This window comes from Alligator mississippiensis, chromosome 3, assembly GCF_030867095.1.
Source record: "Alligator mississippiensis isolate rAllMis1 chromosome 3, rAllMis1, whole genome shotgun sequence".
Lineage (NCBI taxonomy): Eukaryota > Metazoa > Chordata > Crocodylia > Alligatoridae > Alligator > Alligator mississippiensis.
This window is the reverse complement of record NC_081826.1, coordinates 8,028,946-8,056,314: the sequence shown is the minus strand read 5'-3', so window position 1 is coordinate 8,056,314 and position 27,369 is coordinate 8,028,946. Positions and strand designations below refer to the sequence as shown.

Below are 27,369 nucleotides of genomic sequence, written 5' to 3'. Positions count from 1 at the left end.
GCCAGAAGCAGGGTGTCAAGTCTGACCTGACAGACAGTCTCAGACCTGGCATCCCAGGTCTGACCCCCCACACTGGCTGCAAAGCCATGTGCTCAATCAAATTTGCCATGCTGAGCCTCACCTCACGTGCTGGCTTTGGAACCGCACGCCAGATCAAACCCTGTACACTGGGTCAGACCCAGCACGTGGTTACAGAACCAGTGAGCAGCGCCAGGCCCACCACGTGGTCTCCAACCCACTGTGCCAGACTGGGCCTGTTACATAGCCTCAGATCTGTTGCATGGGGTTGGACTTGGCTCGCAGCCTCAGACCCAGCATGCTGGATTAGTCTGCAGGTGCAAGGGCAGATCCAGAGTGGGTGCGATGGCGTGGAAACACCAACCTTTCAGTCAACACTGCAGGAGAGGCGGTAATGGACTTGGTTTTGTTTAAATTCCCAGAGGAATTAGGAATTCCCACCCTGCTCTTCCCTCTGTGGCATGTCCCACCCCACCATCCCCGCTCCCGCACCCACTGCTGCTGCTGTCCCTACTCCCCCAGGAATGGGGGGCCCCCACAGCTGCCCCTTCCCCACTCCAGCTGGGCTCCTCCTCCCCATCCAGTCCCCTAGGTATTCTTCGCCAGTCCGGGAGCTTGCCACCACTGCTGTCCCCAGCTGATTCCAGCTTCCCTCACAGGCTGGCTGGTGTGAGCAGGAGCGACTCTGAAGCCTCATCCCCCTCACTCTGAGGGCAACCAGGGACAGGGGCAGCAGCAGGAGGTGGAGGGAGAGGAGGAACTGGAGAGGAATGGATGTGTCACCGAGTACAGAGAAGGAGTGAGGACCAAGACAGCAGAAGAAAGTTTCTTACCTGACTGGGGGACTTGAACAAGCCCCCTGCTGTTGCTTCCACCTGGTCAGGTAGGAAGCTGGGAGCAGGGGGTGCAACTAGCCCTGCAGCACAAGTAGCAGTTCCTGCATCCCCCCCCATTACAAAATCCTGGATCTGCTCATGTGCAGGCAAGTGGGCCTGGCAGCAGGTGCATCTCCCTAGCTGCTGCTACTCAGATACTTACCCAACGTAAGATGCTTTTCTTCTTCATGATACCTTTTCAAAAATAGGGTTGTATAATATCCAGGGGTAGGTTATATGTGAAAAAATACAGTATTACAGGGATGCTGAAGTACTCCAGCCTGCCAGCCTGCTGTTCAATGGGTCAGCCATAAATGTTTGGGGGTGCCCAGTAGGGGGCAGGAAGGAAATCATAGAAGTCAGGTCGGAAGGACCTTGTAGATCTTCAAGTCCGACCCCCTGCCTGGGCAGGAGGAAAAGTGGGCTCAAATGACCCCAGCCAGGTAGGCATCAAGCCTTGGAAATCTTTCCAATCAGAAATGTTTACACATTTTTAGTCCATGAAAAATGTTGCACTTCTGAACTTTTATTCCAAGGGAAGGAATGACTCTTGAAAAATCAAAAATTTCCAGCAGAAAAGAAATCCCAGTTACCAAACAGCTCTAGCTTGAATTAAAAATGAATTATGAACATTTGATTGGTTTAACTCCCAAGTGCTTGCAAAATCATGCAGATAATTTATATTGATGAGTAACTGGAAAACAACTGTCTCATAAAAAATGGAGAGTTGCAATTTCATAAATAAATGGAAAGGCTTCACAAATATTTTAGAATCGTCCATCATCGCTATCACCCCATTCTCCTCTTAACATGCAGAAATAAATTATATTGTACTAAGAATATTAATGGTCTAAAAGACATCTTTACAAATTAACAACTTTACTGAGGAAATGGATTTTTAGTAGTTCTGAAGAGGCAAGAATAAGTTCAGATGTGAAGCAAGGTTAAGAGTGAAATTAAGCATCCAAAATTTGTAATTCTGCATTATAATTATTATATATTTTACACAGAAAAACATTCCTAAATGTTTAAAAATATAAAATGGGCTAACATTTGGTAGTATGGTCTACCGTGGAATATAAATCCCAGACACCAGAACTAAAATTACACCAGATCTTCACCAAAATAGAAAACAAACCAGTTAATATTAATGCCGTTTTTAATTTTTCAAATATAACCCTAAGCTTAAATAACCTATTTAATCCAAATATATCATAAGACCACAGTGAGAATCATGCAGCTAACAGATCTATCAGCTTTCATAGCTTAGCAATAAGTTTTTAACCATGTTATTTTAAAACAAGGTAAACCTAAGAACAGGGATCAGATCCAACCTGAGGATGTGGCCTTTCAGTGGCGCTCAGCCACAGGGGGCTTTGCTTGTAGGCACCTTCCCCAGGCTGCTATGTGGAAAAGTGGTGACAGTGGCAGCTGGATCATAATGCTTACCCACCCATGTGGCTCTTGCCTGAATCGATTCATGGTGGCACACACCTTAAAAAGGTTTCCAACTGCTGCCAAACAGAATCACATGCCAGGCCACCAAAAAAATAAAAAGTGATTGAGCAACTGATGGTTCAGAGTGATCACTGGAATTTGTTCTGCAATTCAGGAAAAACAAGAGCAGACCAGCATAGAGCAGGAGTCAGCAACCTACAACCAAAAGGCTGCATCCAGAGTGCCAAGAAATTTCATCTATCCAGCAAAGCCAGGAGGTCACCAGCAACTTAAAAGCTGGGGAAGCAGCAGAAGGGTCACTAGCATGTTGGCATGTTTCAGTGGCTGGGAGAAGTGGCAATGGCCAGTCACAGACAGCGACCAATCTTTGGGTTGAGGGACCGCACAGCTTTATTTCAAGACAGCCTGTCTGCCACTCCTAAAAGGTTGCCGACCCCTGGTATAGAGCATGCAGAATACAGTACCATGTCTGATGCCCCATTTTGGACATCCAAGTTTTGGTTTGGTTTTTGTTTGTTTGGTCATTTGTTTTTGTTTTTTGTTGTTTTTGTTGGGGTTTGTTTGTTTGGTTTTTTTTGGGGGGGGGGGGGGCGGGGAGTTAAGCACCAGTTCTCTTCTCCAACCTAAATAATACAAGTTCTTCCAGCCCTTCCTCATATCATGTTTTCTATACCTTTAATAATTTTCATTTTGTTCTCCTCCGGACTCCTCCCTATTTGTCCATGTCTTGCTTGAAGTACAGTGCCCAAACCTGGACACAGTACACCAGGCAAGGCCTCAGTGTTGAACAGAATTAATCTCTCACTGGGAAACTTTTGTTAATAGGTTAGGATACTAGCTTTTTGGGGTTTTGGCCGGGAGGGGGGGGGGTGTTGTTTATTTGTTTTTTAAATCAGCACTGTTAGGCTGTGGACCAACATTTTAACCTTGCTATCCATGCTGAAGGCAAGACCTCAAGTCCTAAAGTGCATATCATGTAGAGTATGAGCTCTCTTAATAAATAAGTACATTTCATCAGTGAGAACCCACAACTAAAATGAGCTCTTTACATCCACTTTATCACAAGCCTCAGTTAAAGAAGCTAGGCAAGAACAGACATCTTTATCAGCACAGTCTACTTGATAGCATCCCTTTAAGTTATGTCGTGTGGGTGTGTGTCTGCGCGCGCGTGCGTGCACACAAAGTCCAAAGATACAGAAAAACAAACTCTTCTTCAAACTACTAAAAGGTAGCAGGTGAGCCGGAGAGGGAAAACTTTAAAGGAAGGGGAATTTTTTTCAGGTATCTTTAGTACAAAACAAAGGCTGAAGCCTTCACCTATTTTGACGCCACAAACTTACCTTTACGTGACTGAAGTCACCAGCTTTGCTGCTTTCAGGAGGATTGATAGGCTTACTTTCTACTCGTGGTTTGACAATTTGTCGAAAAGGGCTGGAAAGCGGAAGTCCGCTAACACTGATCCCATCTAAGAAAAAATTGAAAGATAGAATTATTATTTTTTTCTATCAAGTTTCAAACAGTGTTTCAGACCGCCTTGACTTAAAATAGCTGTTATATTTTATTAAATGGACAGAAAACTCAGAATAAAATTCTTGGGGTTTTTTTTACATTGAAAAGAATGGGCTTCAAAAGGAAGATATGTTCATTTTGGTCCTGATCTAAAGGCTAATAAACTCAATGGAAAGATACCCACTGAATTCGGTAGAGTTTTCTAAGTAAATCAGCATGCCACAAATCAGGGAGATTTGCAAGAAAGAACTGCGTGGCTCAAAGGCACAAAAGAGGGGTCACACTGTTTCCCAAACATACGGTTATACTAGTGCTTATTAAAACATGAGTGGCAAAAGACAGCATTTCACATTTTACTATTATAAGGAACAAAAGGCAACTACTTCCATCCTGTAGCACAGAGGTATCAAACATACAGCCCGTGGGCTGGACCTGACCCCACATTCCCATTCCATCCAGCTTACTGGTATTGTGACAGGCTACTGGAAGTTGGAGGTAAGGCTAGTGGGGTGTAGCCTGCCACAGACTTTGTGGTACCTTGACTCTGGCTGACATACCACTTCCAGCAACGTGGCTATTAGCCAGAGCCATCCCTTGGGTAGGGTGAACTGTGGCAACTGCCCCGGGAGCCAGGCAGAGTGGCTGTGGCCCCTCCTGAGGGGCCCGCCTGGAGCTGGTGGCTCAGCCCCACGCTACAGAAGAAGCGTCCAGCCACTCGCCACCCCTACCCCTCCACCCCAACCCCCGCCATGCACCGCCAGCTTCATGTCCATTGAAGGGTGGCTCATCCGGAGCACGTGGGATCTGCTGGCCCCAGGTGTCAAATTTCATTGCTATGGCACTGCCGTGCCCTGCCCTTGGGGGCGGGGGGGTCCCACGGCCCCGCACAGTGTTAAAGGGCCCTGCACAGGCTGGTCTGCCCCAGGCCCTGCACCCCGCTAGGGTTGGCTCTGCTCTTAGCAGCAAGTGAGGTGGCAAGCGAGGCAGAGAGAGAGGCCCACGCAGAACTGCCCTGCCAACTACTGACCCCCAGGACTACCACCACAACTGGCACTGGCTCAATGGAGCTGGCTCAGGGAGAGTCTGACACGCCAGCTCTAGCAGAACTTCTAAGAAATTCTCTCCCATAACAATTTTAACAGAAAACACAAAATGATGGTGTGATGTTTTCTACAGACTGAGCATAATAAAATGTGTGAGTATGGTGGCAATTTCAAAATATGAACACTTGTAAAGTAGTAAAATTGCAAAATGAAAAACTAAAAAACTGTGGACTGCAGTGGTTTTCTCAGTACTGAATGAGAAGTATACATTTCCAGAAGAAAATTTTCATCTTGTTATTCTACTACTGGTTGCCATTAGCTAGCAGGGGTTGCGTCTACACAAGACACTTTACTGTGCAGTAATGTAATGTGCGGTGAAGCATCACCATCTACACATGCGCAGCAAGTACTACATAGTAGATTAATCCAAATCAGCACATTAAACTAATGTGCTGAAGCACACATGTAGAAGCTGACTGGGAGCAAATTGCTCCCCGTCAGCCTAGGCAGCAGCGGGCCACAGGAGGTGGGGAGAGCTATCACAGCTTGGCAGGAAGCTGCCTGCCGGCCACGGGGAGATTGGGATCTGTCCTGACAGCTCTCCTCCAACCCATGGACATTGGGGCCAGCCCTGTGCCCCCAGCCAGCACAGGGCTGGAACCTGGGGGAGCCCAGAGGGCAGAACAGGGCAGGAGCAGTCCTAGACTAAACTGCTCCCAATGGACACATGCTCAGATGCATGCTGGGGTGCAGTTTAATGCACCTGAATTTTCTGAACAGAAAATTCAAGCACATTAATTGCACATGTAGATGCACCCACATATAAAACAATACGAAATCAAGTTATGCAAGCATGTTACTTTTTTCTGCAAATAAACTCATATCTTATGGTTAGGAAAGACAAAATACCCAATCATTTCAATAGAATTAAAAACCTAACTACAATTCAAGACCACACATTATGCATGCATCACTAGAACATTTAGGAAATATTACCATTTTAAAAGATTTAAAAAGTCAAGAGAGCAGGAAGCTTCAAATGATTAAGGTAAAATTAATCATTTGAATTAAAAGATTAAAGAGAGCGACAGACACACAGAGAGACAGCGAGAAAGAAGTGGATAAGAAAGAAAAGAAGGAAGTATCCTGCTGCTAATGGATCCCCCAAAAGATCCACCTTTCTTATCCACAAAAAGAACCTGGTCTGATCCAGCTCTGAAGGTTTCAGTGAAACAAAGACATTTAAACAAAGGCAATGAAGAATCTTGGATTAGAATATTAAGATCACGTTTACCAGCCATCCTCAAATAGTGAATGCGAGTGGAAGGAACTTGGGAAGGGTAACTCTTCAGACAACATCTGTGGGACTGCTGTGCATATCAAGTCTAGGGTTACCATAGGTCCAGGTTTTCCCAGACATGTCCTCTTTTTGGGTACTCCCATCTCCACCTTGGCAGTCTTTTTAAGATATCAGCAAATGTCCAGGATTTTGCTCTGCCTCTGCTTTCCCATCACTTCCCAGCTTGTCCCAGCAAGGAGCTGCCTGGGGCTGAGGGGAGAAGGGGAAGGGTGACTGCAGGCCAGGGGCACCACATGCTCTGTGTGTGGCCCCAGCAGCTGCAGGCAAGTAAGGCTGTGGGGGGCTGGGCAGGATGGGATGGGTGTGGTTGTGTGCGCCTGCCTCCACTGGGGCTGCAGCAAGGCAGGGGAGGTGCCTGTCCCGCCAGCAGTGGAAGAGGGTTGGGGGGATTCTTGAGGGGCAGCAGGGAGCTGTGTGGGTTGTAGGGGGCTGCAGGTCGTGGGCGAGGGGCACCTGCAAGGCTAAGGGGTAGGGGCAGCAGATCAGGAGTGAGGGGCATGGGCAGGGCTGGGGGCTGTGGCTTGACATTGAGGCATACCAGAGGGACAGGGGACTGTGGGTTGGGAGCCCAGGGCACAGGTGGGGCCAGGGGGCTGCAGGTTGGGAGTGAGGGGTACCAGCATGGTCTGCGGGGCAGGAGTCAGGGGCAGCAGCAGGGCTGGGGGCCTGTGGCTTGGGAGTCAGGGGCAGGGCCAGGGCACAGGCATATCACTGCTCCCCCCAACCATATGCTCCCACCCCACCCACAGGTGTCCTCTTTTTTGGAACTGGAAATATGGTAACCCTAATCAAGACACTTGCCTCAACACTGAAGGATTTCCCCACACCCCCGGCTGAGGAGAAGCAGGCTGAGAGTCGCCTGTGATAGAGAGAGACTTGTCCTGTAACACTGTGCTTATCCTCGGCAATTAATCTCAGTTTTGTCCATTAATCAATGAACTTTTCACATCAGTTGGAATGACCCACAGGTCTGTTTAAATTCTCTATCACCCTTCGCACCTTGCTCAAAATTTGTTAACAGTATGACTGTTATGATTTTCAACATTTCTATTTTTATAGCTTTAAGAAAGACTAGCCATATTTATGCACATGATCCTTTCCTTACAGCTACCAATAAAGATGAAAAGAAGAGACACATTCACTCTGTGCCATTTTGATATCTCCTCTCTTAAAGAAAACCCCAAGAAAATGTAGTTGGCAATATCAGATCAGCTCCACAGGTAAAATTAAGATATGGGTGCGTGCCCCAAGAGCTGTGGGGAGAAAGGAAACCACCATGTGCAACCCTTGTGCCCTATTTAGGTTCTAGCTGACAGGCATACTGATGCAGGGGTAGGAGTCTGTGACTATTTTTATTGCCTACCTTTATCAACACATCCTTCCTTCCACAATACACCTAGAATTCAGACCCGTCTACTCTATCTAGATGGGCATTATGGTTGTCTGTGACCTCATTTTTTCTGGTCTTGAGGACTGCACATTCCATGCGTTTAAAACATGAGTGCCATAATATACACACGTGTCTGTGTACACACACACACACACACACACACACACACACACACACACACCCTGCCACATATGACAGTGAGTCTGACACTTTAGTACATTTCTCCTTGAGAAACCTTAACGTATTTCACCAGGTCTCCATACACAAAAGGTTGGATAGTTCTTCTCGGGACTTCAATCAGCCTCCCATTATTAAAAGAACCTTTTAATAATCAAACCAATAATAAAAGCATTTTTGTATGGAACATATGTCTGATCCACTGATCATTCAAAAAAGATATCTCTTCAGTCTTGGGGGATGTACCAAGATGGACTGAAATTTCAGGACAGGATTGAGAAGACGCCTGTTTACAGGATCTCAGATGAAATTAAATCACCTGCACTCAAGATGACTGGCCGCTGACAGCTGTACAAGAGCTAAAAGCTGTGGGTAACAGTTACTGGAATTACAGACCTCTGTTTTAGCAAAATTTATCACCTTTCTTTCTATCTTAAGGAATGGCAAAGACATGCTTTACCACTTAAGTCCGAGCATGGTTTCATCTGCAAAAGCATAACTATGATCAAACGCATAGTTCAGAAATTTGTTTCAAGCATTCTTAATTTGAAATGGCTTTGATTCACCTCTCCAATCCACCAGTTGCGCTAGTCTTCAGAGCCTATTGTGACATTCATTCCAGTGTACTGGCAAGTCTTAGTCAAGAGTGCTCAGTGAGGACTGCATTAAAGAAGGTTAGCAGACCCACAACTAAATACCACACTTTGAAACAATGTTTGGAAATCTTATCCTAATACTAAATCCTACCACACATGAGCACTAAGATGTGTCTGTAAACAGTCTGACCTATATATGTGGTATTAACAGTTGGGGAAAACTGTTATTAACAGACTAAGAATACAAAATACCTCCACTTAGATTATACCAGATCAAAATTTCACTATTTAAATTCAAATTACTTGTGCAATTGAAAAGAAAAAATGCAGTCAATAACCTTTCATTTAAGAAAATAAAGACATGCAAAGGAAGTACATATTTTGTTAACTAAGTTAACATATATTACAAGAGGCAACTAAAATTTTCTTCCCCTCCTCCCCAGTATCCACTCACCAGACAGAACATACTGCTACTTAATTATTACTTTGTAAAATAAAAACACGCTTCTTCTGAAAAAGAAATAATATTTACTTAAATCATATAGCAGTAGTACAAGTACACTGACCTACATGTTTCTCCTCACATTCAACTTTCAGGTATGAAAAAAATCAGTGTATTGGGATCTTCCTTCCCAGGGTTAGTCCACAAGGAGGATTCAAAATGACTTCCCCATCACTGACTGACCCAGAGAGGGCAACACTAAGAAGACCTCCCTCTGCTCCCTAGGTAGTTTATATCCCAATCAGGCAGATGATCCAGCTTCTTCTTCCACTCATTTGTTGGGTGCAAAGGAGGGGGGAAAAAAAAGTTCTGTACCGTGGCAGCACGAAGACTGTTCCCATCTCTAGTCTCGCTCGATTATTCAACACAGGCTTTAAGGCTGTAGAGTAATACCATTAAAGGTAAAAAATGAGCATGAATTGCCAAGTTATTCCATATTTCCCCAAATGATTCCAGAACAAGACAATACAGTGAAGGTTTGCAGTGGCCACATTGCCACCACACTGCATCAGAAACCTACTAGCCAGCACAGCTACTGTCACCCATCGGCTTTCATCCTAAGCACACCACTAGATCCAGCACCTACAGTCAAGCTCTACATTGTAGCTGCATCTGCTCTGAGCCCACCACCCACCCACCGCAAGGATGAACACCTGAAGGTGTTTCTGGAGCAGAAATTCCTACCATCACAATACAATCCTAAAACTACAGATCAACAAAGTCAGACTCGGCCCAAACTGGTACAATACCAACCCTGGGCTAAGAACAACGGACTCTCTCTGGTTTTCACCTACAGCTAGGGTGGCCATATTATTTTTAAGGAAATCTGGGACACTGTGCTCCCACCTCTCAGTCAGCGGTGTTCCTGGCCTCCCGCCGGCCTCTTTCTCCACTTCTGTGACTTTTCACCAACCAGTAGGACCAGCCTATGAAATCCAGGACTGTCCCGGCCAAACCGGGATGCTTGCTCACCCTACCTACAGCCCCTAGCTTGAAGACCTAAGACACATCATTAATGATGTCCAGCCACTCCTGAAAAAGGATGACCATCTCAAGGTAGTCTTTGCGGGGGGCAAACCTGTCCTGACTTACAGACAGCCCCCACAACCTCAAATGGCATCTCAAACAGGCTAATTAACTCCCATCCTCACTGAGGCTTCCAAGCCTTGCAACTGACTCAAATGCCTGCTGTGTCCCTCATTAACGCAACCCACATCATCACTGGACCGAATAACAAGCACTACATTCACAGTTCATTCACCTGCAACTCTGCCAATGTTATATCCTTCTAGGTTGGCGGATCTCCTTCGGCAGGCTTTAAACTAGGTTCGTTGGGGGAAGGGGATGGCATGGGCGGAGGAAGCCTCAGACAAGCAAGCCAAGTATCGCCTGCAAGAGCAGCCCAGCCTAAACCGATGACAAGCGAAACAGGTAATCAGGTAAGTGACATGGGCCTAGGTACCGCTGGGATTAGGGGGCGGTCCATTCATCTTCAGGAGGCCTCAAATGCCTCTATACTAAATGCTCGCAGCATGGGAAACAAGCAGGAGGAACTAGTCCTCCTGCTAGCCAGCACCAACCCAGACATAGTGGGGCTCACCGAAACGTGGTGGGACCCAACGCACGACTGGGCAGTGAATATCAAGGGCCACCGGCTCTACAGGAAAGATAGGACAGGCAGGAAGGGTGGGGGTGTGGCACTCTATGTCAAGGAGCAACACACATCCACAGTAAGTAACACTGTGTCAGAGAGGAGCAAACGAAAGTGCTCTGGGTTAGAATACAAGGGGGTCAGGGAGAAAGGGACTTAACAGTGGGGGTCTACTACAGACCACACAACCAAGGAGAAGATCAAGATCAGGAATTCTTAAGTCACCTCATGGAGATAGTTAGGTCCAAGGATGTGGTCGTCATGGGTGACCTAAACTTGCCAGACATCTGCTGGGAGGAGCAGACAGCCAGGTCTGACCGCTCACGCAGGTTCTTAACTGACATACAGGACCTCCATCTAACCCAGGAGGTACACAGCCCCACCAGGGGAGACACCTTGTTGGATTTGGTCCTGACCATGGGCATGACCTGGTACGGGGTCTGCGGGTGCTCGACCACCTAGGCGATAGCAATCATCGTCTGCTGGAATTCACCATCCAGTGAAAGGTGGCGAAAGCCTCCAGCAAGGCAGAAGCCCTCGACTTCAAGAGGGCAGACTTTAACGAGGTGAGAAAACTAGTGGGGGAAGCACTGAGGTCCCAGAGCAGGAGGGAGTTGAGTGTCCAGGAGGAGTGGTCGTTCCTTAAGGAGACGATCCTTCAAGCTTGAAGGGAAGTAATCCCTACACGAGTCAAAGGGGGGCAAGAGGGCATAAAGGCCCCCATGGTTCACCAAAAGCATCTGGGAAAGGAGTCAGGGAGGCATACACCCGTTGGAAAGGAAAGGGCCATCACAAGAGAGGGCTATACTTCAGTGGTTTGGGAATGTAGGCAGGCAGTCAGGAAGGCCAAGGCAGAAATGGAACTGGGACAAGCGGCCCAGATCAAGGACAACAAGAAGTCCTTTTCCCAATACATAGGGGGGAAAAAGAAGGTGCCAAGTAACGTGGGGCCTCTGCAGGACACACTAGGAAATCTGGTCATCTCACCTGATGGAAAAGCTGACATATTCAACAATTTCTTTGCCTCTGTATTTCTGAGGAGGGATCTGGATATCTCCCCCACTGGCACCCCCGAGGGCCCTGTGGGTGGCACACCCAGAACTAGGGTTAATAAGGACCTTGTCAGGGAACTTCTGGAGGGACTAGATGCATTTAAATCTGCAGGTCCTGATGATCTCCACCCCAGAGTGCTAAAGGAACTAGCAGGGGCCACTGCAGGACCTCTGGCACAGCTCTACAAGCACTCATGGCGCTCAGGCGATGTGCCGGAGGACTGGAAAAGGGCCAATGTGGTCCCCATCTTCAAAAAAAGAGAGAAAGGAGGACCCAGAAACCTATAAGCCCGTGAGTCTTACCTCGGTCCTGGGGAAGCTTTTCAAAAGAATTATCCTGGCACATGTCCAGGAAGGGCCAGCAGGGGACGTTATGCTCAGGGACAACCAGCATGGGTTCATTAGGGGCAGGTCTTGTCAAACCAACCTGGTGGCCTTCTACAACCAGGTCACCAAGTGCTTGGATGCAGGTGTTGCAGTGGATATAGTCTTTCTGGACTTCAGGAAGGCCTTCGACACAGTCTCTCACCCCATTCTCAGTAAGAAACTAGGAGACAGTGGTGTTGATGCCTACACGGTCAGATGGGTCACTAACTGGCTGGAGGGCCATACGGAGAGGGTGGTGGTGGACAGGTCTTATTCAACCTGGAGGGATGTGGGCAGTGGGGTTCCCCAGGGCTCGGTCCTTGGGCTTGCACTATTCAACATCTTCATCAGTGACTTGGGCGAGGGGGTAGAAAGCACCCCGTTCAAGTTCACAGATGACACTAAGATGTGGGGTGAAGTGGGTATGCTAGAAGGGAGGGACCGGCTGCAAGCGGATCTAGACAGGTTGTCACAACCCAAAGTTGTGATTTTTGTTTGTGTGCGCGCTTCGGCACTGCTAAATTATTTCCCGCTATTTGTCGCTTTCTTTGCACGGTAGAGTTGTCTGCTGCAAGAGAGAACTCTGGTGCAACGGGGGATTTCCCACCAAATTACAGCTTCTTTGCAGGGTGCATTTCTTTTGCATCATAGTGATACACGCTGCAAAGGACTTCCCGCCATTTGTATTCGGACTCGCGCCATATTATTGGCCAATTCCTAATATAGGCACACGTGGCGGCTAGCGATTGGCTTGCTAGCCGGACAAAAGGCTTGGGTAGTTTCCGCCCAAGCTGGAGGAGGGAGGATGAGAGAGATTCTGTGTGAAGATCTCCAAGCGCTGCGGACCCTCGCGGACCCAACGCGCCTCCCCTAAAGCAGGCAATAGAACCGAACCTACGGAGCTTTTGCTTCTAGCCTCTCCCCGTCGCCGATCGCAATCCCAGACGTATCCCTTTCCTGTAACTTCGGACCCGCGGAGCTTAAGTAACTCCGGGGAAACTTTTCAAACCTCGAACCGGACCCACGGAGCCTGAACAACTCCATGGGAGCAATCGATTTGTTGTGTTCCTCTAGCGAGGATCTAAGCGGGAGCTGTGCCTGGAAACCTGTCCAGCCTACACCAATACCATCTTTGGGTGTAAGTAAACAATCTTTTCAATCAACCATTACGCCTCCATAACTAATTCTAACTCGCGTGCGCTAAACCGCCCTGCGGTTCTCTCCAGCCCCGCGTGCCCAGGCTGCCGGCCACAGCCCACATGCAACGAAGACGGGCCCAGCTCGCCCCCGGCTCGCACGTGGCGGCGAGAAAGGGATTGGAATCGCTGCCGTACATGGCGACAAAGGTGGGATCGGGGCTCAGCCCACACATGGCGACGAGGATGGGATCAGAATCGCTGCCGTACATGGCGACAAAGGTGGGATCGGGGCCCAGCCCGCACATGGCGATGAGGATGGGATCGGGAGAGAATGCACACATAGCGACCCAGATGGGATCGGGAGAGAATGCACACATGGCGACGAGAATGGGATCGGAATCGCCGCCGTACATGGTGACAAAGGTGGGATCGGGGCCCAGCCCGCACACAGGTTACAGGGGTGAGCCAAGGAGAACAGGATGGGGTTCAACGCTGACAAGTGCAGGGTACTGCACCTGGGGAGGAAGAACCAGCGGCACACCTACAGACTGGGGAACTCCCTTCTCACCAGCGTCGAGACAGAGAAGGATCTTGGAGTCATCACTGATGCCACAATGAACATGGGCTGACAGTGTGGGGACACGGTCAGGAAGGCCAACCACACCTTGTCGTGCATCCACAGGTGCATCTCGAGCAGGTCCAAGGAGGTGATCTTCCCCCTCTATGCGACAATGGTCAGGCCGCAGTTGGAGTACTGCGTCCAGTTCTGGGCACCGCACTTCAGGAGGGGTGTGACCAATATGGAGAGGGTCCAATGGAAGGCCAACCGCATGATCAGGGGTCAGCAGACCCTATGAGGAGAGGCTGCAGGACCTGAACCTGTTCAGCCTCCACAACAGAAGGCTGAGAGGGGATCTAGTGGCAGTCAACAAACTAGTCAAGGGGGACCAGCAGGCATTGGGAGAGTCCCTGTTCCCCCGAGCACTCCCAGGAGTTACAAGAAACAATGGACGCAAGCTGGCAGAGGGTAGTTTCAGGCTAGATATCAGGAGGCGCTACTTCACTGTCAGGGTGGCTAGGACCTGGAACCAACTTCCAAGCGAAGTGGTGCTGGCTCCTACCCTGGGGGTCTTTAAAAGGAGGCTGGACGAACATCTGGCCGGGGTCGCTTGACCCCAGTACTCTTTCCTGCCATGGCAGGGGGTCGGACTAGATGATCTCCTCAGGTCCCTTCTGACCCTACCAACTATGAAACTATATTTGCCATCACCTGCTTACAACGTCTCTCTGCTACATATACTGGACAGAGAGGGCAATCTCTACCTGTAGGAAGGAGCAAACACCAAACGGCTGCAGAAAGACACAAAAGCTTGTGGCAAAACAGTTCAACCCCCTGGACACTCCCCACTGCCGGCCTCAGGTAGGCTATTTTCAGGCAATAAATAAATAAATAAATTCCCTTTAAAACTCAGTTTGAAACAGAAAATGCAGAACAAGAAATGCATCAGAAACTGGGCTGTATTAAGCATGGTTTAAACAAGGAGTATTGATTCTGATCTCATTACCTGGATTAGCTTTTGTGACCCCGCTTTGTTCCTATGTATTTACTGCTTGTTTGCTTCTCTCTCCTAACCCTGTCCCCTTCCCCCACCTCCTCTCCCTCTCTTCCTCTCTCTCCCCTGTTTTTTGAATTATAATTTCTCTCTCCTCTTACACACTGCTTTCTATATGCCCTTTCATAGCATCTGATTAACTCAACTTGGAGTCAGGAAGGTTTGTGCTCATATATAAATTATCTCAGATATTTTCAAGTTTGCTATAACTATCATTTCACAAAATCTAAGCTTCCACCATTAACTGAAAGCATTTACACACGCACACGCACGCACAGAGTTAGTCTATAAAAGTGCAGATCTGCCCTCCCTTATAGAAACTACAATGACTGCTAGAGACTGGGAAATAATTTTTCCTGTGAATCAAACCAGCCAAATGCACAGGTTAGAGCAGCACTCGTCTCCTTCCAAGTACTTCATACAGGTAAAAGAACTAACTGCCAGTTCCGTTCAACACAAGATATCCACATTCTGTATTAATCACCAGGTCTGATTTAGATTGATGCATGTCTGCCCCATGAGGGCAGTAAGAATGAAGCCCATCTACCTTTGACTGCTGTGCCTGCCTAGTACATCAGTTATTTTTGTCAAGTTTATTGGCTGGTGTATTAAAATATAAAATAACTGAAACTGGTATCCAACAGAAGCCATTAGTAAATACTTTATGATTCAATTACTGGAAGATGGGTAGAAAGGTGCTCTACAACTAACCAGCGGGTAGCAGAAGTTAGTTTATAAGCAGGAACCATTTCAGTCTCGCGGCACATTCATGCATCACTGAACATTTCTGTATGCCTGAAAAGCTCCCTGTGAAATTCTGAAAAAGCTTCATAACTTTAACCACTGCTTGAAAAGATCATCCTCTGTGATGATACTAAGGGTATGGCCAGACATAATATCTGAAGCACTCTAAGTGCCATTAAAGCTCTCCAGAAAGCCCAGGCACAGATGTACAGTTAATAAAGAATTTCAGAGTGCTGCTGCACTTCAAAAATGACCCTGAAAGAAAGAAAAAACTTGAAGTGCTTCATTATGAAGCACATGACGCCCTCCAGCAGAGCATTATAGGGAGTTAGTAAGTCCTCTAGTATCCCACAATACTTTGCTTACTCCCTTACCCTCTAACTGCTCCAAAGAGTCGTCTTTGACTTGGCACAGAATTCAACTTCCTTTTATTTATTTATGCATCTGTTCAGCCCTTCCAAAAAAAAGCACAGGACAGCCTACAATAAAAAAAAGTCCTAAAACCAAATAATATAAATAATAATTCCCCAGGGAACACCCAAAAGTTTCATCCTGCCTGCTAAAAGCTTGCCCAAATAAAAAGGTCTTAAATCACTTCCAAAAGATCTCCAGGCTCCAGCTTTGGTGGGCTCCAAAGGGGAAGGAGTTTCAGAGCTGAGGAGCAACTACCAAGAATGATCTCTCTTGCTTTTTTGCTGAGAAAACTTGGAGCACGGATGGTACTTGCAGGAAGCTGCTCTTGGCTGCTCTTAGGGACTGTGAAGTAACATAACAGAAGAGATGGTCCCTTTAGGTATGTAAGGCCTAAGTTCCAGGAGTCGTAGGACTTGGCTGGCAGGTGACCTCACCTATATACAGCCAGCCACGCTCATTTTGCTGAACACCCATCCCAGGGACTTTCCTCTTCTTGTAACAGAACAGCATCAAGAATCCCTTGGAGCGTGTCAACAGCAGCCTGCACCCAGAGTGGTCACCACTAATAATCCTCTGACATGTCCATGAGACAGTCAATCAACTGGAGGCAGGCAAAGGTGATGGACCTCTGTCACCTGGAGTGGACGAGAACATCCAGGACATCAGTGAGTATATCATCTCCTAATTGGCTGCTCGGTGACACAGCTGGGACTAGCTCCAATGCCATGCCACGGCCAAGATACTGAACACACAGTCTAAGGCAGCCATGGTGCCAACCGAGTCACAGGCACTCCGGGGGTGACTTGTGTTCCATAAGAGGAGCTGTGGCAGATTCTGGCAAGGGTGACTGAAAAGAATCCCGCTCCATTACCAATTCCAGGGTCAACCTTGAAGCGTCTGAGGATGCATAGGGATTTGACTGAGAGAAGCAGGAGAATCCTCCAATCCTGCCTCCCCACTGCTCTTCAGCAAGACTGAGAAACAGGCACAGGAAGATCAGGATGACTTTGAGGAGTCTCTCCTGTTTGGGAGCACTTGTCAAGAGGACTTACCAACCACCTGCACATCACCTCCAGTGACACTGGTGTCAACCAAGCCATCTCATCCCAGCTGACTGACCCCTCAACTTCATGCTAGACCAGCTCATCAGTACGCCATCCTACCATTCCCTTATCTTCACAGCCAACTGCCTCCTCTGCATTCCTGCCAACCGACCCCGAAGCCACTATCAACATGCAACCTCAAATAGCTGCCCACGACAAGCCAGACATCTTCCTCTCTTAGGCTAAGGCTTTGGGAGACACAAACGCTATAGATAGCCACTCAACCACCTGGTAAGTCTCAGCAATCCACCACAGTGACAGTCCTGGTGTCTTTCCACCCCAGTACCGGAGAGGCTGCTAGTATCAGTGCAATGCTCTGATCCGGTGTTGGAGCTTGGCATGCCTGTACGCAGCTGTCACCGGGGGATTAACATCTCCCCCCAGCCATTACAGTAATGAGTTGTGCTCAGAGCAGAAACAATTGAACAGTGTTTGGGTGTGCAAAACGAGGAACTCTGCCAAGTTCTGCTTCCTTTTCCAGAGTATTTGCAAACTTAAGTGACACTGGTGAAGTAATTCATCAATGGGCAGCTTAGCACTTTGTTGTACCACTCTGTAGGAGTTAACAACACTCTCAGGCAGTGGGACAGATGCAACTCCTCCCCCCGTCCCATTCCTCACCCTCCTTCAGCTCTTGTCTAGAGAAAGTTAACAGAAGCACCACCCCACCGTCTTCCCACTGCTGTCAATGCCATCCACTGGGTTAAGTAACCCCCCACTGATCAAGGTCCATGTAAGAGTTTTAATTGATTCATTATTCCAGACCAATAGATGCCAATGCAGTGTTGTTTCTCAAAAACAAGTTCTTCCCTACTTACAAGCTGCATATCATTTTTATGTAAACAGGAATTCAAAACTTCCCTGAAAGCAAATGACGTAGGATAGTAGAAAAAAATAAAAGTACGTGCCTACTTGAAGTCTGAGATGAATGTATGTAATGCGTGTCCTAGATGCCAACACGTGCTGATGAAACTTCACTTCTACTATCACACATTTCCTAGATAAAACTAGCACAGGTACAATAAGACAAGTTAAAATCACTTTGCTGTGCAGACATGCCCTCTGCAGCCAACACAACAAGCCTGAGCTTCGTATATCCTGTATTTTAATATTCACGAGCCTGTTTATAAGCTCCCAGCCAAATTCAGATATTGTACTTAGCACTGCAAATTCTAAGTCATTACATAGGTCTTAAGTCTGCATTTGTATTTCCTCCTCATCAGTTCTTTAATCAAGCTAGGTAGTATGAACACAATGGCTATACCCAAGAGCCAAGAAACAAAATGAAATTTGAAAATCTCTCCTCTCTGAAGCGTTCACACTACAGTGAGCCTATGCATATTAGCTTCAGTATTTGATTTATTTGAAGCAGAGAAAAAACACAAGGAACAGACAATGAAAGAAAGGTTACAGACCAAAAGAAAAGGTTTAAAAAATGTTGACAAAAATTATTTAAGAGATGAGGGAGGGAAGCCAGGCTAGAAAAAGAATATGTGAAAGGAGAGACAGAAGAAGGAATTACACAGCCGTGAACTCTGCAACAATCTCTAAAACCCAGCCTCCATCACTGCTATCACCTTTTGCCCATAATGGTCATCTTCCATCTTCTCTACTTCAAGCTCCCCTTGCTGTATTTATCACCAATTGTTCAAGGTACTACCAAGCACAGCTGTTTGTACAGAAAAACTGAACAACTCATTAGAAGTCAATTGTGACCCAGAGAATACCCTGATCTTCCCTTTGTTCTCCCTTCTCTCTCTCTCAAAATAAAACAAAAAACACAAAAAAGTTAAGATTTCTTTTCTGTAGCTCAAACCACTATTGACATCTTTCCAGTGATTTCCTCCTCTCTTCTGGTATCAAGTTATTTAATTTCCATGTTTTCTCATTCTGGAACCTTGCAGCTTTGCTCTTGTTATATCCCGTTTCACTCATGCTGCTTATCTAGCTTCTCGTGCCAACCCACCCCCCAAAACTTCCTGTGTGTTATGTCACATATTTAATATTTCTTTCAAATACAGTTAATTTGGTCTTCATTCAGCTGCCTCTTCAAACAGTGTCACCAGTTTCATAACGCTGACAGCAAGTTTTATAATGAAGGAAAAAATCCTTAAAATCTTCTAACCCTTCTGACCTTTGTATGATTCTCCACGCACACTTTTCTAACCTCTGGGATATGGAAAGATTGCAAGTCCATCTGGACACGGATTTGTCATTTTCTGTTGTCCCAGGCCAGAATACATAATGATGTTCCAAGTCAACCTAGGAATAAGGCTGCAACTTGCATGAAGCTAATCCCATCCATGACTTTCAGGAAAGTAGGACAAGATCAAAAATGGACTTGTATCTAGTATTAAAATGTAAGACAGTTGTAGGAGTAAAGAAAGGTAGGAAAACATTGCAATACATCAAGTTGCCCTGTGGATTTCAATTGCTGACATTCAGCAAATCGGAAGCACAATTTCATACACCATATTTCACTAAATGGTGTATTTGAACAGACTTTCCCAGCTAAATTCCCCATATTTAAAAGTTCTCTTCATTATTTTCTATTTTTGGAGACAAGGAAGTAACTGATGAAAGTTGGCCAGGCCACACTCCTCTCTGCAATTTATGAAGTACAGACCCCATAGGTCACTGAACCCGCCAGGGAAAAACCTGTATCCAAAAAAAAGACCCCACAAAAACCCACAAAAAAAAAAAGTTATAGACAAACTGATAAGCAAAAAAGATTCAGATGTTGTAATGCCAAAACATGAAGTCAGTAAATTTGAACAGTTTACCACACAAATATGGGGAAAAAGCAAACATCTCCAGTTCTGGGGTGAGCATTAAAAAAAATGGCTGGAGAAAACGTCCCACCTAGTAGACTTCCAAACACAGTCCAGAAACTAATACTGAAAGCTTTGCTTGCAACTTCATCTACAGTGGGCAATATAATAGCGTGTTTTAAAATGCACAGGCTGGGACTAAGGGGAAACGTAATGACTCGAAGCTCTTGGATAGCACTACTTTCTAAAAGAAAACACAAAGCTTCTAAATGCTTCCAGGCCATTTCAGCACAGCATGCTACAGTGAAGCAAAAAGGAGCCACAAGCTTGATTTCTAAAGACATGAGACAAGAAATGTTATTGGTCAGCAAACTTTTTAGGCTGAGCAGCATCATGATGCAGTTCAGGGGGGCGAATGCTAGGACCCAGCCACTGCCAGCACGGGAAAGCGACAGCTGGTGGTATCGACTTCTTCAGAACTCAGCGGTCATCTCTCTCAAGTGAATCAGCAGTACGATTTGAAGACAGTAAAATTTAGACTAAGCTCCGCCCCCCCCAATTATTAGCACCAGCTGCTAAAACGGATCCAACTCCACAAAGGGGAAAGCAGATTTTAAAATTGCATTAGTGAATAATATAGAACATTTTCATACTTATATCTAATAACAGACCAAAGTAAACGGGAATAGATTTAGAACACAAATATAAATATATAGTAAATCTTTCTGCTGTATTTCTAGGAAAGGTCCCAACTCTTAGTTTATTTTGCCTCAGTGTTAGTTGAAGTTACAAAGCGTTACTTACATACCTCTATGCCCCCCATCCCCGTGTAGCCTACACAATCCACACTGCACCCCCATGCAAGTATAACTGCCTTACTATCCTACCCAGAACTTTTATCTTCTACAAATCTACAGCCTATATTTCCACAGCAATGGCACATGACCAATCGTCTCTCCATAGTAACAGTATAAGACAACTTGTCACTTCTATCACAAGAGTAGAAACTCCCGTTTTCTTATTGCACTGCACAAAATAATCTCAAATGGTTTGAAATTTGCTATAACTAATATTTCACGAAATCTAAACTTCCACCATAATTGAAAACCACATTTCCATTAGCCGAGCCAACATTTCCAACCAGTTCATTATCGAGAAAGATTAATGGGTTTCAGGTTATTCTCCCTGTCTCATTTAAAGAAGCAGGTTAATAACTGCACTGTAAAGGATGGTCTTCTCTGTCCTAGGGTGGGCAAACCCCTGAATACGCTAGCTAGTCCAAGGAGTTCTCCATACTGAGAATATGCAGTATATATAAAGGATGCTGCAGGGGGGTAGGGTGTGGGAGAGTCTAGTGGATGATTATTTGAATCTACAGTCACATGTTTTGGCTTGTATAACAGTGAGTGCTTTTCTGTGTCCAATAAAACCGGTCCTTGCAAATCTGTAAAAACCAAAGCATCTAGTATGCCCAGGAGACAACTGTGTTTAGCCACTCTACCAGAAGAAATGACCGCCTGTGAAAAGTCCAAAAAAAACAAGGAGTGCTAAACTATCAGGAAAACCTGTAAGGTGCCAAGATCCCACATCCAATATTTAGGGAATATACTTTCTCCTCAGAATACCAACAGAGCCTGACAAAGCGAAGAAACGCAGTACTGGCCAACTCTAGAATTTGGATGAAGTACAAAGCTTTTTGGGTTTAGTTTCATATTACTTGTAGTGCATGCCCAGCTTCAGAGAGAGAGCTGAATTCCTCTAGTGGTTAGTGGACAAGGGGACAATTTTTCAGGACAGAAACCTAACAGAGGTATGGGCAAGATGATAGGAAGGGCTATGCAGACATTAGAATGCTATTATTTTCTATGACTTGCTCCATTCAGTGAAAGGATAGGAGACTGCTCCATAAATTTAAATACCTTAACACTGTGCGTAATGCTCGACAACCAGACAATCTCAAGCATACCTATATCTATTATGCATTCTCTAGGCAGTTAAATTTAAATAAGCCACAGTGTTTCTTTTTTTACTTTTATGATGCAATGTACATTTATACATTTATATAGGATTTCTTTCTCCGACTTCCTTGAAACCCCTTTTGGCAGATGGAACAGTTGAAGATGAATGCTGGGTGCGCCTCCTGACTAAATCTTCAATTTTAAGATGAAGCTTAATAACCTGTTACTTGATCTTATACACCTTTCCTCCCACTTCTCTACCAGACAGATTACATTTATTTACTAATTTATACACACTACAAAATTTCCGCATAAAAAACTAATTAGGGTACAGCAAATTTTTTGGGGAGAATAGACAAAGTGCTACAAAACAGAATTAGCACAAATTTCCCTCTTCATAAATCCATGTGAAGAACAGTATAGTTGAAATACTGTAACTGAATACAAACCATTAAAACAACATTGTGTGTTAACAAAGATGAGCAGATTCGCAATAAAATATAAGAAATTCTGAGACACAATAAATGAACAAAGCTGGTCATTCCCCTAGAGAAAGATTTCACTAAAAGCACATTAGCATTTTATCACCTCACATTTAATTTAAAAGAAATACTTTTATAAGATCTTTTGTATTACACACTACCAAATTCCAGAAAAGGAAATTATCTCTTTATTTAAAATTAGTTTCTCCTTAATGAACCACAAGACTTAACAGAGCAAAAAGTCTTGTCCTAATGGGCGTTACTAATAAACAATGAAATGACCAAAGTCATTAAGCTATTGTAATACTTGACTTCGCAAAGGAAGGGCAAAACCAGTTTTGTCAGCATTATGCTCAAAAGATTCCAGAGAATTTCACAGAGGACTATTCTGATCGCAGAGGACTATGTTATATAGATCAAATACCCAGAAATATATATTGAATGTGCTATCAGGAAAAGAATATTGAGTGTATGACACTAAGTATTTAAACACTACTAATGGGACATTTCAACTACTCATCTATAAACTAGTCAAATGTTTGACCAGAATAAGGTATAGAAAAGTAACCTCTAAAACATTTCCAGTGAACCATCTTGGAAAAAACAGTCCTGAAGCTCACATAAATGAGGCCATTCTGGGCTTAGCTTTAAGTAATACATAAGAGTTGATAAGATGGAAGCCCCATACCATAGTATGATTAAAAGCAGGGGCCAAATGTGTATTAAGCAATTTATTAAATATGCTACTCAGCAGCATTGTTCCAGTACAGATTTTAAAAAGGACACCAACAGTCCTTTTAGGTTTCGCAAACCTGAGAACAGCCATGGGGACAATGCCCTTTTATGCCATCACGCCTGCCCAGTGGCTGAGGGTGTCCCAAAGAAGGATGAGTCCCAAGAGGTTTTCTATCTCCAAAGAGGCAGCTAGAGAAATTAAGTGGAACTACATACTATACAAGACATGGAGACATAACCCCTCCACTCTGCAGTATCATGCTCAGAAGCCAGGCCAGCCCACTGGGCAACACAGACTTCTAATGAGAACCTTTATAACCTACCAACCACACTGAAACCCAAAATCATGACAAATATAATCTAAACCCAAACCTGGATCTCCAGTTTGCAAGACAGAAAATGAAAGCATTCCTACAACTGATTGACAATTTTGCCTCATGGAGTTTTACCCCCTTCCAGACTTCAGAAAAATATGGAGATCAGGCTACCCCTTAGCATAAGAATAGGCCCAGCTCACTCCATTCGGATGGGGAATGGCAGGACTGTAAAAGAGCCCGTAATGGGTATTTGCCATCAACAAGCATAAACAGTCCCTTCTTTCCCTTATCAGGTGAGAGAGCCACAGTGCTCAAGGCCACACTGCCCAATGATATAGAAAGGAGCTGGGCCCGACTTAACTCACCCCAGAAAACAAGGAAGTGGGACAAAGTTACCACCTTCCCCCTCACACATGCTACAGGGCATTGGGGGTGAGGAGGCTGACTAGGTCCATAGCACCTTCTTTACACAATATTTATCAAGAATTAACAATAGTTGAATAATTATTTTCAGAAATCAAAACTAAAGCAAACATTGCAATATTAAACTGTGATTAAGGGGGATTTCAAGAGAGAGATAAAAAGGAACCTCCTTATGTTCTTAAGAAAATTCAAATCCTTAGAGACTATTTAATCGCACCATAACAGTCATAGGAATAATATGCCTAAACAAAGAAGGGGCTAGAAAACAAAGTAAATATCACTGTCACCATGGACGACTGGTGCTGCCTTAGTCAGGGGGGGCACATGCCCCCCCCCCCCCCAAAAGACCAGTCAGTGACCAGAGGGGGCATGCAGCCACTTCTGGGAGCACCACAGTGCTCAACTCCCCAGTCAGCGCTTGCAGGTGGGAGAAGACCAGCACCCCCGCCTGCCCCCCAACACCCATCACTTAAGCAGCAAGCACAGCCAGTCTGGGGGTGCACCAGCTCTCTCAGTGGGTGCACATGCACCCCTGTGCACCCCCTATGTGTTGCCACTGATTGTCACTGTTCATTTTGATTATATGCTCTGTTTTATCTTTTACACCATGTCTGTCTTGTCTATTTACACTGTAAGCTTTGGGAGAGGAACTGGCCTTGCTTTGTGTTTGTATAGCATCTAGCACAGTGGGACATAGACACTGGTTAGGTCATTAGCTCTTAAAGCACTATAATTAATAAGAAACATGTGCTGTGGCAACCCAAATGAGATATAAGAATCAGCAGGGTGAAAAGGAAACTTGAAGAGCTCAGAATCTCAGCTGATGCAAACACACAGACCAAGGGCGCAGACAGAAGTGCAGCTCCCAGCTGTAACAGAGAAAGTTTTACAAAAAGTGTTCTGAGTTACAACGATCCCTCGGATCAAACAGAAGTTCACTGTTGGTTCCAAGGAGGAGGGGAATCTATAGCTGCTGACTGTAGCCTGCAGCTGGTTTCCCCTAGCAATGGCCCCATATCCTTGTGAGGCTGCAAAGTTTTCAGAATGGGAGAGGGGAAAGGAAACAGAGGGAGCTCATTCTAGGGGTTCCCCAACCACTGCTGGATGGTGGGGTGGGTGAATTGGAGTGAGCACCCCCCCCCCGGGGGGGGGGGCCTTCAATACACCTATCCCAGCCTTCAACAGTGGGTGAAAACACCCCAGACTGAACTCCTTCTAGTCCCTTTCCCCTCTCCCCTTCTGAAAACAGCTTGAGGCTGGCAGGCAACACAGACAATTTTAGCAGATGCTCTGTTCTGAAACGTCCTCATCTTACCCTTCATGGCAATTGGTCACTTTTGAAGCTGTCTCCAGCATGCACTTATGTTTGGTCACAGCTATAGCCTGCTTTCTGTGGCCAGATCAGGTGGAAACTGTCACTTCTGTCTGTACCCCAAGATAAATATTCCAGTCTATATTCTCCATCACATTTACTATTAAAGATGCATCTGTTTTAAAGTGAGGAGCCTGACTTACAAAACACCTGAAGTGAAAGAAACAAAAGTATTGCAATGCAACAGAAATGAAAAAAAATACTTCAAAGTTTAAAGAAACCTACAACTTAAATGAAATTGTGTTTGAAGTGCAGACGAACATACTAAACTGAAAAAAAAGATAAAAATAAAGGAAACAACCCAAATACCCCATTTAAATTGTTGGAGTGAAACATCCAGTAGCACATCCCATAAGGAATTAAAGCAATACAAATATCCTAATATATTTCTGCAAGCTACATTCCAAGAATATATTTTAAAAGTTTAAAAATAAATCCTTTTCTACAAAGAAATAAGCCACTGCCAATAAGCGATATAAATACACTTGATTTTGTAAAGTAAACAAGATCTATTTGTCAACTAAATGACATTCCATTTAAAACAGAATGAGCAGCAAAGTAATTAAAAACAGAAAATAGCATTCTTATCCACGAGACAGAGAAAATATTTATGATAGTCACTTGTATAGTTGAAGTACATACCTAATATGATACTCAAAATGAACAGCTCTAACATTCCTCATGTATTAAGTAGTCCATTAAGAACTGCTTCATTTACTCTGCAAGAATATTTTCCTTATTTAATGAAAGATTTTTAATGATGCTTTTCTGCTCACCTAAATAATCCTGCTACATTGATCCCAATAACAAGTTACCATTTCATAAAAGATCCAAAGGAGCAACTATTGTCAAGCATATGGAAAAATGGGGGTTCTCACACCTTAATACGCAATGGCTTGTAGGAAGAGTATGCAATTGTTGTAATGTTGACACAATAGCATGCACTATTTTGAATTATCAGGCAAGTTCACATCTATTTAGATTCTTAACTGACCTCATCACAGGTACTCTTGAGCACTTTTCAAAAACCTTTTCTTCCCAGATGAGTAGATAGTTAAATAGTTCAAAGGGATTTCCTCATTTTGGTAGTGGTGGTGTTTTTTTCCTTTGGTCTTGCTCCTGCTGGTTTTGGAAGCATGTGCAAGCAGTAGTACATGTGTGGTTTGCCTAACAACATTTTGGGAATGCTCATACAAAAAAGCTTAAGTTTGAATTTTGATTAGACCAAAAGAAATGTCAAGTTTATGGTCAATTCTTTTATATCCATCAGAGAGTAAGGTTTGTAGTTCAACTCCTATATATCAAGTTCTTTTTTTTTTTAAATGCAAACAAAGATAACTGATAACAGGAAGATTAAGGAAAGGCACCTAGGGATGATCTAATCTCATTCAAATATTGCATGAGCAAAGGGCAATACAATTTACTAAAAAAAACAAAACAGTTTATTAACTAAAATGAAAGGCTTTGTTACAGGACATATGGAAAAGTTAGGCTGACAGTCAGTGCATAATAAATGCTATGCAGAAAGTGGTGCCATGAGACTATTACTAACAATACTGGACTAGGTGTCAAGAGACTCAGCTCAAGTCTTCATTCCAGCACTCAGCACTTCCAAGACCTTGCAACTCAATTTTCCCTGCCTATAAAACAGGTAATAATATTTAGCCTTCTTTGCAGAGCACCATTATTTATGGCTGAATAGTAGTATAAAAAGGTCATATAACAAGAGCTAGATATCGGCATTATTACAGAGGTGCTGTCAACTTCCACAAGTCTCGTAACATTTAGTGTTTTTTTAAGCACTGTTTTCTAAGATCAAGATGTTTCACTGAAATGTAGCTCTTGTGCATGAAAAAGAAGCCCAGAAACATGTACCTTGTGTATTCTAAGGATGCAAAAAATGAAAAGAAAATGAGGCCAAAATACTTCTTAAAATGTCATGATTTTAGTAGAGTCTTGCGATTTTTGAACACTCGAGTCTGGCAGCAATGGATCTTAGAATCCTATTTTTGTTGGTACATTACATTTGCCACTTGCCCACTCAGCTCTTTTTATCAGTTTCTCCCGAGAGAAATGTCATAACATTAAAACGAGTCAAATTTTCACGTGTCACATTCAAACTTAGGAAAGCTCACTTCAGCCAACCCTAATGTTAAGCATGCACAATATGCACAAGAGGTTTTTCATCTCTAGAACTAAAATTCATTTGCCCAATATGTGGTGCCAGAGCACACAAAACACCAGCAGACTCTCCCTATGCCTGAAGAAGGGTTTGTGTGTCCAAAAGCTTGCAAAGAACAA

General features: G+C 44.7%; 1 protein-coding gene across 5 annotated transcripts in view; it reads right to left on the bottom strand.

The window, feature by feature from the left end:
* TRAPPC9 (trafficking protein particle complex subunit 9) overlaps positions 1 to 27,369 on the bottom strand; it is an 839,741-nt gene that overhangs the window by 624,964 nt on the left and 187,408 nt on the right. For all 5 annotated transcript variants that reach the window (XM_059723710.1, XM_006258702.4, XM_059723712.1 and 2 more), the window contains one exon: positions 3,692 to 3,816. In XM_059723710.1, the coding sequence (XP_059579693.1) occupies positions 3,692 to 3,816 (125 nt within the window). The remainder of the gene's footprint in view (positions 1 to 3,691; positions 3,817 to 27,369) is intronic.